General features: G+C 40.9%; 1 protein-coding gene across 2 annotated transcripts; it reads right to left on the bottom strand.

Moving 5' to 3' along the window:
• Positions 1-6751: 6751 nt before the first annotated feature.
• Positions 6752-13287, bottom strand: ZBTB14 (zinc finger and BTB domain containing 14). Of its 2 annotated transcripts, none has more exons than XM_040085731.2 (3): positions 13239-13287; positions 11041-11109; positions 6752-10628 (listed from the first exon to the last, which is right to left on the bottom strand). In XM_040085731.2, exons 2-3 carry the CDS (start codon positions 11041-11043, stop codon positions 9285-9287), a joined length of 1347 nt encoding a protein of 448 aa, XP_039941665.1. In that variant the 5' UTR covers positions 11044-11109; positions 13239-13287; the 3' UTR covers positions 6752-9284. The 2 variants fall into 2 exon arrangements, with proteins under 2 accessions (XP_039941665.1, XP_039941673.1); XM_040085739.2 differs by lacking the exon at positions 13239-13287 and adding an exon at positions 12456-12574.
• Positions 13288-14534: the final 1247 nt, after the last annotated feature.

Consider the following 14534-nt stretch of genomic DNA (forward strand, 5'->3'; position numbering starts at 1 on the left):
GGTTAAGCTTAATATTAAAATTCTTTACTAGCCAAGATGCAATATATTATATCTGAAACTGGAAGGAAGCTGTTTAGTGGAAATTGTGATTGGGTGTCATCAAGAAATATCTAAACATTAGATAAGTATCTGAAATGTCAAACTGCAATCTGTACAGCAGGAATCATAATAGTCAGGATCCTAGATTCAGAAATCTAACATTAAATACCTCTCAGATTAATATACCTCTAACAGAAAGAAGGAGAGAATAAACAGAGAAGACAGAAAAGAAAAATAAAAATAGACACAACTGCCATTCTTCTGAAAAGAATAATTAAATGAAAAGCCAGTTCCCTTTCTGTGAGTGTGTCAGAGGAATAGCGGTGTACAGATTTCCAGCAGCTCAAGAGATGACACCATGAAAGCCAGAAGCAAGAACATGCAAAATTTCCCAAGACCGTAAAAAGTGAATACTATTAAAGTGTGGCCAATAGTATTTTAATTCATTATTCTATTCATTTTTCTTAATTAATGTGATAAACTACATAGTAGTGCAGGGGTGTGATTGAATAAATTTTAGACAGTCTAGGAGAAATGGCTGTACAATTTTGTGGTGGTTTTTTGTTTTGTTTTTTGGGGTTCTTCAAAGTATCACAAAGCATCCACTCCAGGACTTCTCTCAGCCTGTAAAGATATCCAAAACCACCCACGTCCACCTAAGCAATATTTCTAAATGATTATACTGCCACCCGCACAACATCTGAATGCCTTGCACGCACTAATGATTATCTTCCAATAGTCCCACAAAAGTAAATTGGTATCTTTCTGTTATAGATATGAGTCTAAATTAGAAAAGTTGAAACCAAAACGTAATCAACAAGAAACAAAGACCTAGATAAACTTAGGAGGTTTAAATAAAAGATTCAATGACTCACCTAAAATATTGCTATATACACAACTGTGCAGTAGAGCCAAAGTAATCGCTGTTCCCACCTGCTACACCTCTGCTGGTTGTCAGTCCCTTCGCCAAGACAGATGAATGAGTCACAGTCGAAAATTTAGTCTTTCCATCACGCAGGAATTCTTTTATACAGCAAGTAATTCAGTCCAGTCAAGTCCTTGGCTAATGACTTTGGATCTAGCAGGGACACTCTGAAACACAGGCAGAGGTTTTAAAGGACCTCACAAACAACCACTGTCTCCCGACATGGACCAGGCCATATCTGGCCATTCTGCACCATACTGCATAGGATAAGCTGGAAGTCTCCTTCAAGGGTAATTCTCAACTTCAAACCTTTTCTGTTCCTATCAGCACAGCAATCATTACACTAAAAATGAATATTTTTGTATGTGTCTTTATCTTTTCTATAAAAACTCTTCTAAGACTCTGATTGTGCCACAGCTTATTGGTGTGTGTAACCTGACACACAAGTCATAAAATTCGGCCTTTTACTCAAGTTTTCAAGAAACTTAAATGGAGAGAAGCATTTATGAGCCATGGCAGAACAGCAAGCCTATGAGCTAAGGAGAAGAAAAGTCAGCTTTAGCATGAATGAGGAGTTCCAAACTTGGGGGAAAAAAACCACTGTTAGAGTCCTCAATCAATCAGTTATATATTTTGAGGAAAGTAAACTTAAATATTAAACCACATGCTTAATTTAATGCTCAAAGAAAAGAAAAAAGGACTGTAAAATGTAAACACCAAAGCCATAATTTGAATGTACTACTAAATGGCTTAGATTGTTCAAGAACCGAGAATGGAGAAATTATACTGAATTAGAGCAATATGAAATACAAATGCAGCTTCATAACTTGTCCTATAAAGTCAAAAAAATAGGGATTTCATCATGCATGGCTAAAAATTAAGCAATGTGGAGAAATAAGATAAAAATATGAATTTTAAACGAAGTTTGAAGACATCAATTTTGATACAAAAGAAAGGATTTAATACAGTAGAGTTCTAAAACTTTAGATTAGGTTAGCAAGATTCTCAGAGCATAATCCATGTCCATCTGGAAAGTATCTATAAAAGGACAATCCTATGCTGGTAGATTTTATCACATCCATCAAATCAGAGTTCCTGTCTGACTCCATTTAATGTATCCTTAAAACGATAGGAGATCTACAAGAAAGTCACACAACTGGATGAAAGTTAATAATTAAGTTGAAATATGAAACCTATACTTCATATTGAAAACATCAACTAAGACTCTTAAAATGGGTAATTATTCACTTCAATTAAAACATTTGTGTCTAACATACCTCTGTTTATGATGGCAGCAATGACAGTTTAAAGTAAGCATTTCTCATGTATTTCAGGGTTGGTTTTTTTGTGCAGACTGAACTGCAAAGCTCAAGCATAAGCAAACTTGTCAGGCTCTTTAAAAATTCTAAGTTTTAATTGTTACTATATGTAGAGTTGTAGATTACTGTCAGTCTAGTAACCAAACACAGTAATGCTCAGACCTTTAACTCCTCTGAAATACAAAAGGGTAGAGCTGCTCCTTCCTACTTTCCAAGTGGACAGTTGAATTCTTTGCCGTTATTTGATCTCAGATAAAAACATCCAGAAACACAAATAGAATACGCATACACAAAAGTTTTTAAAAATCAGCTCTTTCCAATACAAGCAGTCAAAGAGATCATACTGCTTTTTAGGAGTATAAGATTTCCTGTACAGTCCAGAAAAGTTAGAGATTGAAAGCTTACACCAGCATTACAAAGTTTATGTCTCCAAATCCTGGTATAAATTCTGTTTTATACTTAAAGAACAAGAATATAGGGGCCATGCTTGTTTTAAGAATTATTGAAGAATTTGGAAGAATTTGGATGAATTAGTAAAATTTCAAAATCAGTAATAGCTGTAAAAAGGCACCTTGTAAAATCACATGCGATTAGTTCAAATGGGAAAAAAAAAAAATCTTGTTAAAAGTATAGAGAACCATGAGAAATACCAACAAACATAACTCATTTCCAAGGAAGAATTTTTAACTGAAAGAAGGCAACTCTTAACAAGGAATGGCTTCTGGCATCTCAGCTACACAACACAAGAATTACATTTAAAACTCATTAATGTCAAGTAACAAGTGGAAATATAAGAAAACCTACAATTTTTATATCCAGGCCCTCAAACAGATTCATATTTATAGGTGGAAATAAATCAAAATCACTAATTTGAAAATTTTAGGTTTGCCACAGAACCCTAAACTCTAAAGGTAGAAAATGAAATTAAGATAAAAGCAGTCTAGCTGACATCACCTAATGAAATACAGAATCTGTCCCTATACTTTGAATATGTATTCTCTGCCTTAACTAAAAAGAGTGATTATTTTTCTTTACCCAGCACAGTATCTAGAACAGATCAAAAATAGAAGTAATAACTATGAAGTGAATATTGTTTACTTCTAATACTCGCAAAAATTAACATATGTTGAAAAAAATTTTTTTCATCCTTTTGGGATTCCAGTTCTGTCCTTCAGTGAACTAAATACCTATTGTCTTTTATTAAGAACCCTTTTCCCTTAACTTGAGCAATTTCCACCATTCAAGACTGTGTAGAACTGTTGGATAAGAGGCAAACAGGAGCTGATTTATTTAACAACAAAAAACAAAGAGAAAAATAGCCCCCACAACTTCAACTCCCAAATTTCATTCTCCTGAAAAAGCAGAAATGACAAAGACCGATCACCCTCTTCAAACTTCCACAAGTCTACCAGCAGTGGATATTGCAAAGAAATGGTGTCTGATCCCTTCTGTTGCCTGGCTGCATCTCACAAACACTGTGCAACATGTGCTGTGCTTCATCACCTTGTATTTAATGTGGTGCCAAAGTTCCTTCTCCTAACTCCTGCTACTGCTCCTGCCATGTACTTTGGATCAAACCTAATGAAATGGTTCAATAAGGCAGGTCAATTTAAAACTAACTCAAGTCTTAAGCACTGAATTGCTTTCTTATGTAAAATCACTCCACTGGCTTCCTCTAAAGCTACAAAAGCCACTAAATCTGAGGCAAATAAGAGGAAGGAAATGGGTGCAAAAGGCAGCATGAAGAAAGGAAAAGGGAAAATGAGATCACCCCTTTTAGCAATAATTTGCAGTTTCACTATGGCAGTCAAAACACAAAGCTGCTGTCTCAGGAGGCTGTTCCACAATAGCTTAAGTTGCTCCAAACTGAGGCTGTTCTTCCACTGACCCTAGTGGAAGTCCCACCAGTGGAGTTAGTGGAGCTCCACTATACTCCATTCTCCTGTCTGAGCAATTTGCAGTGCCACTACAGTGCTTTGTTCCTGTAAGCACTACTTGTGGTCCCCTCTACCTTGGGAAAAAAATTGATTTTTTACTAGTGAAGAATGAAAACTTAGAAGCTTGGTCTTTAGAATATTTTAAAAGATAAAAATACTTTGTGTTGCTTGCATATACAGATTACTTAAATGCATAGAAGGCCATTGGGAGGAGGTCAGAAAACTGCCAATGTAGGGTACACGTGGTTTTGGTTATTGTTTTTAACAGAATGGGTTTATATCAGAAAATACATTTTTCTAAACATAAAAATTGTCATGCCTTGGTGGAAAAAGTGAAGAAGAGCTCTCATGTTTTCATGATTTCATAAAGATGATCTATATTAAATGCATGATCTTTATGGATTTATTTTACTTCTGAATGAAAATACAACTTTAAATCTATTTATTGCATAATGTGTTTCATGTATTTACTGTCTTTTATACTTCTTTAAAATCAAAAAGAAAATACTTTCAAAATTCCGATTCAGTAAGAATTCTAATTTCTTGGTAGTACCATTTGTTTTACAAACTCATGCTCTCAAACTATAGACTTACCAAAAAAAAAAAAAAAAAAAAAGGTCATGGAAGGAATCTGAGATACAGGTATCCAGAAATTCTGCTTTAGACATTGTTTTTGATACCCCTATACCAAACAGATCAGATGTAGTACATCTTTATTCAAATGGTCCACATGTTTTTCAGGTTTACCTATAAAAAATTAGATGCTTAGCTACTAAACAGTAGAAGTACCAGTAAATTTTTAAAAAATGTTTTAACCAGATTCAAAAATATTATTTCTATTTTAAAGAGTTGCAGCGCTGTTCATATTTGAAACTGAAGCTCACCAAGTTTCAGAGTTCTATAAATATCTAAATGAGCAAGGCATGCAAATAAAAATAACATAGAAGGACAGTGGAGAGAAAAACACTGGAAAACATATCAATACTGCATAAATCACTATTTTTAACTATTCTATTATTTCTTGCGTTACATTTAAAAATACTTCCTGAGAATAAGTGTCTCAACTCTTATGACACATATTTAACAAATCTATTCATGGAAATCCTCCATCTGCTCTGAAGTGAATAAGAATGTTACTATAATTGTTTTAGATCTATATGAAGACAAATGACAGACCAACTGCTGTAATGGAATTTTTAATGAAGTGTTCACATTTCTGGCTGACTGGGCGCACTAGTGTGATCTACGAACAAACTGAAAAAGATGAAAATTCCTTAGATCTGTCTACCTTTCAGGCAGAATTATTCTGTTCTGCACCTATCTGTAAATGTTTACATTCAGGAAAGTCATCAGTCACAAGCTGTAGATGATGTAGTCTCTTTCATAAATGCTCTGTCTCCTCTATAAAACTACAGATGTCTGTATTAATACTTAATAAAAGATAACCTGCCACTAAAAGTATACTCTAACCTTAGGGTAGATTTTCTGATATAATCTGATCTTTTATTCTGTATTTCACACAACTCTATTAATTAAAAAGAATCCTTACTTAATGGAATCATGAAAACAATCTCTGTTTCAAAAAACTGAGGCTGGATCTTCAAAGGGACTCCAGTTTGCCTACCTAAATGACAAGATTTTGAGGAGTATTTAGCATTCTGTAGCTTACTGGAACAAATAGAAGCTGACCTCAAACTTTTGCTACTGAAGTGAGCATAAGGAATTTCTTTTCACAAAACAACCTTTAAAACTGATAGCCAGGTCTAAACCTCTCTAAAAGATTAAAGCAGAAAAACAAAACTACAAGTACTCACCAATTGTGAGTTGCTTCATTTTCTAATATTTTTAAAAATATAGATAAGAATAGTATGTAAAAGAAGGGCTGGGGAGTGGAGAAAGGCTGAAAGGTATCCTTTCCTGAACTTCTAGTTTCCAAACAGAGTTATGCAAATAATCAGCAGCATACCCACGATTAGGATGAGAAATTAAGCAGATGTCATAGTTCCAAATTTGTTTTGTTCCTTTTTTTCTTAAAAAAAATCCAAACAAAAAAATCTTCTAAGAAATGTTAGACTAGTCTGGCCCCAATAGAACCAACAGCAAAATTTCCATTAATTGGACAGAAATCTGTCTCCGACTCTAAGAAGTTGCCATTCTTGTCCAAGCAAAAATAAAAAATGCGCCCATTCCTCAATCAACACAGCTCATAGATTACAGTTTATCACTCTGGAAAAACCTTGTGGGCTTGGAGTTGATGCATGCCTTCTTTTGTGCATGGTTTCTTTTGGCACAGACAGGAGACATGGGAGCAGTAGTGTTGTAAGATGCAGACAAATTTACCTGAACTTCACAGACACACCCCCACAATATGCAGGCTAACACTCCTTCAGAATATAGATGTTTGGAAAACATTAACAAGGACATGTATACAGCTAAGGATACTGCCATGCCTCCACACTTGTAAACTTTACAGTTATAAGCTGTAACAAAAGTAGAACTTACTCTGATGTAACACACAATGTTCTCACACTTACAGCTGCGAGTCTTCTAATGTAAACCTGCTTTTCTATAACAATTTCCAATTCACAGCCTGACTACTTGTGCTCAAAAGTCAGGAGCAACTTTCTTTAACTGTAATACCTGAGTTCGATCTTTCCACTCCAGTGTCTGCTGTCCCAGTGAACTCCATTTTAACTTATTATTTTCCAAACAAAAATCTCAATGAGGCTGTTCTTGAGAGGTTATTGAGTTTATCCCTCAGCTTCAAGACAGAATTAACCATATTTAAACCACTCCTAATAGATGTTTGTCTAACCCGTTCTTGAATGTCACCACTACTGGAGATTGCAGTACCTCTCCAGGTATTCTCTTAGTGATTCATTATTAAAATACTTTATTTTTTTTTTTTTTCTAACATAATTGTTTACTGCTGTAATTTAAGCTCATGGCTTCTTGCATTCTTCATAGCAAACTTTGAGAAAATTTACTTTCTTCACATTTTACACTTTTGAACTCTTATCACAACAGATCTGTTTTGTATAGTCTTATCAACCCAAATTTACCTAGGAAGAAGTGCACACAATTTCAGATAAGAAAACATAGCAAGACTAATATATTTAGAAAAAAAAAAGTAGATCCTATTTTGGACCTACTATCTTTATATCTATGATCATATACAGTAAAACATTATAACAATGGTCATTTATCATGTTCCTCAAGAGAACCAATAAAATGCAATGAATACACATCCTCTGATGTTGCACAGGTACAAAATGTATAGTTTGTTTACAAACTAATATTACTGAATGTAAAATGAAGCAACATTTTAAAAAAATATATTGGTAAGGGTCCAAAGTTTACATTTTCTAAAATATTAAAGTCACGTTTTATTTACAGACCAGCGTTTGAACAATTACTGGCATTATAAGATAACTGCTTAATCTGATGAATACATGAATAAAATGATGCTGTAAAAAAAATGTAAACCGAATAAAAAACCCTCAATAATTGAAGTTCCATATAACAGTTCCAAAAACACTATTTTAAATTTCTATTTATAAAAGCAAGATGTGATCTACCACACAGTAACTTATCAGAAACTGGTCTAACACTTTGATATGCTATAGGTATCGCAAGTGACCAATGTCATCAACCATGTGCCCAAGAGTGTGTTTTTTGCCCATTCCAACTTCAAATGAAGTTTTCACAACAGTTGTAGTATTTACAAATTTAAAATAAAGGCTCAATATATCTTTGGATTATATTGCCACTGTAATTGTATCTTCTCTTGATGACTAGAAGTAGCAGACTGCAATCCAAAGACTACTTATTTTGTTGACTCTGTGAGTTAACTATTGTTATCAGCATGTACCCCAACTGGTCTTGGAGAAAAAAAACCCAACAGACCAAGCACTCAATAGACAACAGTCACCCAGGATCAATTATGACAGAACTCACTCACTGAAGTCTCCCTCTTGATGAGGGGTGGTGTGCCAAAAGGTGGAAGCTTTTAAGCTGGAACAGGACCTATGAGCTGTATGACCAGCCATGACACAAACCCCAGCTGAGCGGGCAGGTATGTGGCACCCATGGCTGCAGCCTCGGGAGTCTGACAGTGACACCTGGTCACCTGCTGGTGCAGATACTCCTCTGCCTTCCCTGTGCTGGGTTAGCTGACCTGAAAGCTGCATAATAAAAAAACATCTCAGGCTGTATTAGCTTTTACTGATTTTTACTGGGTTTGAGTAAGGAGCATGTCTCTCTATGCTGCACCCTTTTTTCTTTGTGGCCCAGTCCCACCTCTGGGGCCCTGCATAAAAGTGAACATAAAAACAAACAGGGCAGACATTTTTGCCCACAGAAGGGACTGGTGAATGCCATGACACTTCTGCTCTGCCAGGCAGAATCCCCGTGAATAATGCAGTTTTTTCAAGAATGCAAATATTTCATTAAAACTTGCCATTTTTATAAAAATAGGAAGCTATCTGAGGGAATGGAATAAGAAGCAATTTCATTTTGATTATCATCCTCCTTTACACGCTGTTGTACCAACCTACATTAGGTGAAAAAAGGAAGAACTAAAAAGCTTAGGGACTCAATGTATGCTTCTCAAAAAACTGTAGGTGTAACACCTCAGAATTATGAAAACCAAATCCTTTCTTTCCATGTTTGTGATTTTTGAGATCTCAGCATTTTCAAACATAACTTACGGATTCTCACTGATTGCAATGTTTACATTGTATTCTGTATTCCATACTGGATGAAGCAAAGTATCAGCCAGTGATGATCCCTGTTTTACAGAGAACTTGATCACATTCTTGAATTAAAGCAGTTATTAGTGCATTATACTGCTAATGACAACAAAACTGTTTCACATTCTAAGAATACCAATCTCTGAAGTGTTTTAAAATACCTAACCAAGCGATGCTATATATTCCTATGTAACATTCAAGTCCTCTAAAAATATGCTTTCTTGAAAAGATCCTCAGTCTAAATGTATATCAATGACAATTTTGTTCCATTCCATTTCTTATATTATTTCTGATAAAGTTCCTGCTTTATTTTTCAACTACAGGCTATAGTTTCTAATTGCTGCTCTGCTTCAGCAGCCATGGCTGCTGCCTGCAACTGCTCTGTTTCACTCTGGATGGAATTGGCTGCTGTAACTTGCTTTCTTTCACTGTGCATATTGTTCTCATGCCTTTTTAGGTCAGATGCCTTAGCAAATGCTTTAGTGCAGGAACTACAGACAAAAGGTTTCTCTCCTCGGTGCCTTCTTTCGTGGTCTTTGAGGTGGGACTTGTGCTTGAAAGCTTTATCACACATATGGCATGCAAATGGCCTCTCATTACTGTGAACTCTTTCATGCTTTTTTAGGTCTGGTGCACGAATAAAAGACTTCCCACACACCTCACAACTGTAAGGCTTGTAACCTGTGTGTATTTTTAAGTGTTCTTTCAAATGAGCTTGTGTGGTGAAGCCCTTTGTACACATTTCACAAACAAATGGTCTGTCTGCAGTGTGTAGTTTTTCATGTTTTCTCAAACGTGCTTCATCAGAAAAGGTCTTGCCACAAGCCTGACATACAATGTGTTCTCTGTGACCATAAAGCAAGTACTCAAACTTCATATCCCCAGCTGCTGTCGTCCATCCTGGTGTCTGTTCATCTTTCACTTCACTTATGCCATCATTAAATGTGAGTGCCTGAGGGGTCTGAGATCCTAAGTCTTTAGATTCCGTTGTTTCCATAGGCTCTACTTCTTGGCCGTAGCAGTTTACCTTTCGAACTTCTTCACTTCCCAACTCTTTCAGAATTGCCTCTTGTACTCTCAGGGTAGTGGTTGGTGATTTACCATCTTCCTGACTTGGCGGGGTGCCTTCCACTGTCACATCTGATGGACTGTCATCATGATCTCCAATCTCTTCCACCTCATCATCTTGGGTATCATTGGGTTCCCCCATAGAACGGTTCATTTTTAGACAGTACTTGCTCTTGGACTGTGTGTTTTCTTCAGGACTAGATACATCACGTTTTTGAGAGCAGAGTTTATCAAGAAACCGAATACCAAGGATCTGGCCCGAAGACATCATCAAGTTTACATCCTCTTTTTTAACAGAAATCTTTGCAGTATACATGTAATTGAGAACTTCCTCAAAAATATCAGAACGAAGAAAATCTATTTCTATTACTGATGAACTATCAACTTCAAGTTTTTTGAAAAGCTTTTTGAAGTAGGTACTGCAGGCAGCAAGCACGCACCTATGGGCTCTGAACTTAACATCTTCAACCACAATAGCGATGTCACAAAATTCTCCTTCCAAACGTTGCTCATTCAGTGTTTTCAGGAACACAGTTTTGTGATCGTCGTCATTATATTTAATGGTTTCAGACATACTGATGAAAAACTCCTGTAAATTAACAGGAAAAGTTTGTAGCTTTTATAAAGCAGTCTAAATCACAAAATCCTAAGAGATGAAGTAATTTCCATCATTTAAAAAAACCCCAACTTATTTTTGCATAAAATGAGAACAAAAAGCCTGATAGACTGTAAAAGCACTAATCTGAAACTTATTTTAAATTTGTGAATACATAAAGGACTTTCCTTAGGTTAAACAATTTACAATTATTCAAATCTTTATTGATTCAGTGAGAAAAAATTGAATACTTTCTCTTTAAAACTTCAATTCTCAGTCACTGTATAATCCAACTCAAAATCATTATTATAGCTACAGGAAATGTTAACACTAAAAATTGTGTAAGAAATACTCTAAATTAGTCAGCACAACAAACTAAATTTGAAATATCGAATGTAAGCCTTACCATGAACAATGCAGGAAGTTTTCAAAGCAAATGACTATTAAATTAATCTCAGAACGGGCCACCTTCAGCCTGAAAGATGGGAAAACAATAAAATTTCAAGAAATTGTAAGATCTATTCCAAAAATTATTTTCAAATTGAGTGTAAAAAACCACAGCATTTTCTATTATTTAAAGTTTGATAAAATACACTGTTAAAATACCCAGTTATTTTTTAAGAGCTACTACAGACAACTGTAGAGGACAACTCCACATTTTTACTTTCCTATGGCTACTGCACTTCCCTGGTTCCACTTCCACGATACTTAACTTTGCACTAAATCTAAAGGTCTGAAAAACCTCCCCAGGAATCACCACAATTAATACATAAGCAACTCATGAAGAAGGTGATCAGTCTTCTGCTGAACCAGAGAGCTGAGTAAGCCTAGCAGAGGCAAGCAGACCAAGCAACCCAAAGCACAGCAGACAAGGAACAGGGATGGCTGCGCATCCAGGACCAGGGAAAGAGACAAGTATACTGACTTTCCAAACTATGGAGATACCAGAAAACAGAAGGATAATGCAAGACACATAATTTCAAATTATTCAGTCCTGACAGGCATTTAATTGTGCTGAAGCAGGAAGCACAGCAGAGAGGAGGGAAATTTAATATTTGGCTTGGAACAAATTTTGTGCCACCTGGCACAGATCTCCTGGGAGTTTCTTCCCTAAATTCTAATTTGTCCTTAACCACATATAAAACAGAAGCAGATGACAGGTATGATGACAGCTTTGCAAGTCTTGGTGCTGTGTATTTTGCATGGCATGGGAACACCTGGCTCCCTACAAATACCTCTGCATCTCTGGAACCTCTGCTAAAGTGTCCCCGGCAAAAAACAAAATAACAAAACAAAACAAACAAACAAACACAGAAAGAGACACGCAAAATTCTCTTCTTAGTCCAAAATAATCAAATTTTAAAGTGGCCAGATAGTTTGTTTGTAAATATTTGAAATACACAAAAGGAAACAAAACCGGAAAGCAATACTGTATGTATTTATGGGCTGTCTGAGTCTCCTGGCCCGGGAAAATGTATCGGTCCAGCATTAAAGATGGTAGGACAACTATCTCCACGGGACCTTTTAAGAGTTCTTTGCAAGATGTGAAAAATACTTGCTTTTTAAGCAAGCAGCAAAATGTTACCGCTAATAATCTAGCAGCAATTGCACCGTCCTGTTAAACACCATGCAATTTTACTGAGATTCCGTCGACACTAAGAGAGAACTAATGATAGAAGTAGTCGGCTGAAAACAGGGCTTGCGGAGTACACAGGGGAGTGTAACCGGCAAAGAATAAAGTTAGTCCTTTGCGAATGGAGCAGGGCAGGCACTGGCCCAGAGCGCTTCCAGCTCTGATTTAAGAAAGCTCTGGTTACTTACTCCACTAGGGAGTTCAGCACACTTTTTACACGGCCGCTACCACCGCAATGGCCGTAGGGAGCTGTGTTCGCGACTGTGACTGCTCGGGACGCGCTCCGCGCCTCCCCGCGCCGGCTCTCGCGGCCGCCGTGCCCGTGACCGCGGAGGCGCACGCCCGCTCCACGCACCCGCGGGCGCGGCGCGGGCGGGTTCCCGGCGGGGACCGGCCCGGCCCCTGCCGCGCCGCCCGCGCTCCCGGCCCGGCGTCGGGGGCGCCCGCGAGCGCCAGGCGGCGGCTCTCCGGAGCGAGCCCGGCGCTCTCGCCGCGCCGCCTCACGGGGCCGCGCGGGGACGGCGCCCCGCTCCCTGCTTCCGTCCGTGCCCTCCTTCTCTCCCTCCCCCGCTCCAACGGTCCTCGCGCGGCTCCCGCCGCCTGGACGCGGCCGCGCGCCCCTTTGTTGCACGCCCCGGCGTGCGCATCCGCCGCTGGACGCGTCTTCCTCCTCCTCCTCCTCCTCCTCCCCCTCCCGCTGGCCCTCCCCTCGCCCGCGGGAGGCAGGCGCGCGGCGGCGCCGGGGCTGCTGGCGGCGGGCGCGCCCGCGGCAGCGCCATCTCACCCAGCGCGCGCTGCCGGGGCTGTAACGGCGGCGGCGAGCGGGGGCGGGATGGCACGGGCAGGGGGAGGGGGAGGAGGGGAGGAGGGAGGAGGCGTGCGCGGGAGGGCGCGCGCGCGCAGCGCAGCGGCGGCCCGGCCGCGGCGCGGGAGGGGTGCGGGGCGGGAAGGGGGAAAGGGCTCGCGCTTACCTGCCGCCCGCGCGCGCGGAGCCGCGCTTCCCGGGGGAGCGCGGGGGGGCCGCCGCTGCCGCCGCGCGGGAGGGGGACGGGGGAAGGGAGGGGAAGGAGGGAGGGAGTGGGGGGGAATTTGGGGAGGGGGTCTTGGGGGGGGGGGACCCAGCGCGCGTCTCTCCGGCCGTCACCGCCGCCTCCTGCACGAGCACTCCAGTGCGCGCGCGCGCGCGCTCGGGGTGGAGGGGGGGGGGCGCGGGGGGTGCGTGCATGCGCGGTGCGAGCAGAGGGCGCGCCTGTGCCCGGGGAGCGCGGCGGAGGAGGAGGAGGAGGAGGCCGGGGCGGCGGGGAGGGGGGGAGCGAGGCCCGCGGCGAGCCAGTTCCCGTCGCCCTTCCCCCGTCTCGGGGGACGCGCTGCGCGGCGGGCCGCTCGGGCGGCTCGGGCCGCGGGGACGCGCGGGCCGCAGCCGTTCCCGCCGCGCCGCGGGCACCCGCTCCGCCCCGCCGCGCCTGCGCCCGGCGCGTGTGCGAGCCCGGCGCGCGGGCACCGCCTCCCCCCGCCAGGCGGCGCACGGCGGCGAGCGCGGCGCGGGCTCGGCCCCGAGCCGGGTGCGGCGGGACCGGCGCGGCCGTTGGGCGGCGCTCGGGGGCGCGCCCGCGCGTGTCCGCGGAGGGGCGGCGGTGGCGGGAGGTGCGGGAGCCGTCCCTGATGCGTCCCTTGCCTGCCGGCGAGAGCGGAACAGCTCTACCCACCCGGATACTCCTGCTCTCCCTTGTGCAAATGCTTGGGGGGCTTGAGTTTTGTAAGGCATAACGCGATCGCTAGGAAGGAATAAAGGCTTTTATTGCAGTGCTCGTCTCCCACCTCCGAGTTCTTTTCCAAAAAACTTCTCACGAAGTGCTACCCTGATGGCACAGCTTTCACTGGAATAGTTTGTATATAAATAAAGCTTTAAAGTGTTTCTGCTAGTGTGAAATGCGGCGGGTCTGCCTGGGAAAAAAAAAAAAAAAAAAAAAGAAAAATCTCGGTAAGTTCTGGTGTTCGAAAGTACAGTGAATTAAAGAAGTCATTGGAATAGTGAAGTCATCTCCTGGGTGTAACAAACTGATCTTTTTCATTGGGTTGATGACTTCTTCCCCTTCCTGGGCTATTTTCTGAGAGGTTTCTGTGCAATGCTCTGACATACGCAGTGAATTTTGGTCTAGCTGGATCACTTTGTTTTGCTATCTTTTATTTTTTTTTTTCCCAACCCCTATTAGATATAATTAAATTAATTCCCTGTTTTGCCTGGGCAGTCAAAACTTCCAGGCTTG

Source organism: Hirundo rustica, chromosome 1 (genome assembly GCF_015227805.2).
Source record: "Hirundo rustica isolate bHirRus1 chromosome 1, bHirRus1.pri.v3, whole genome shotgun sequence".
Lineage (NCBI taxonomy): Eukaryota > Metazoa > Chordata > Aves > Passeriformes > Hirundinidae > Hirundo > Hirundo rustica.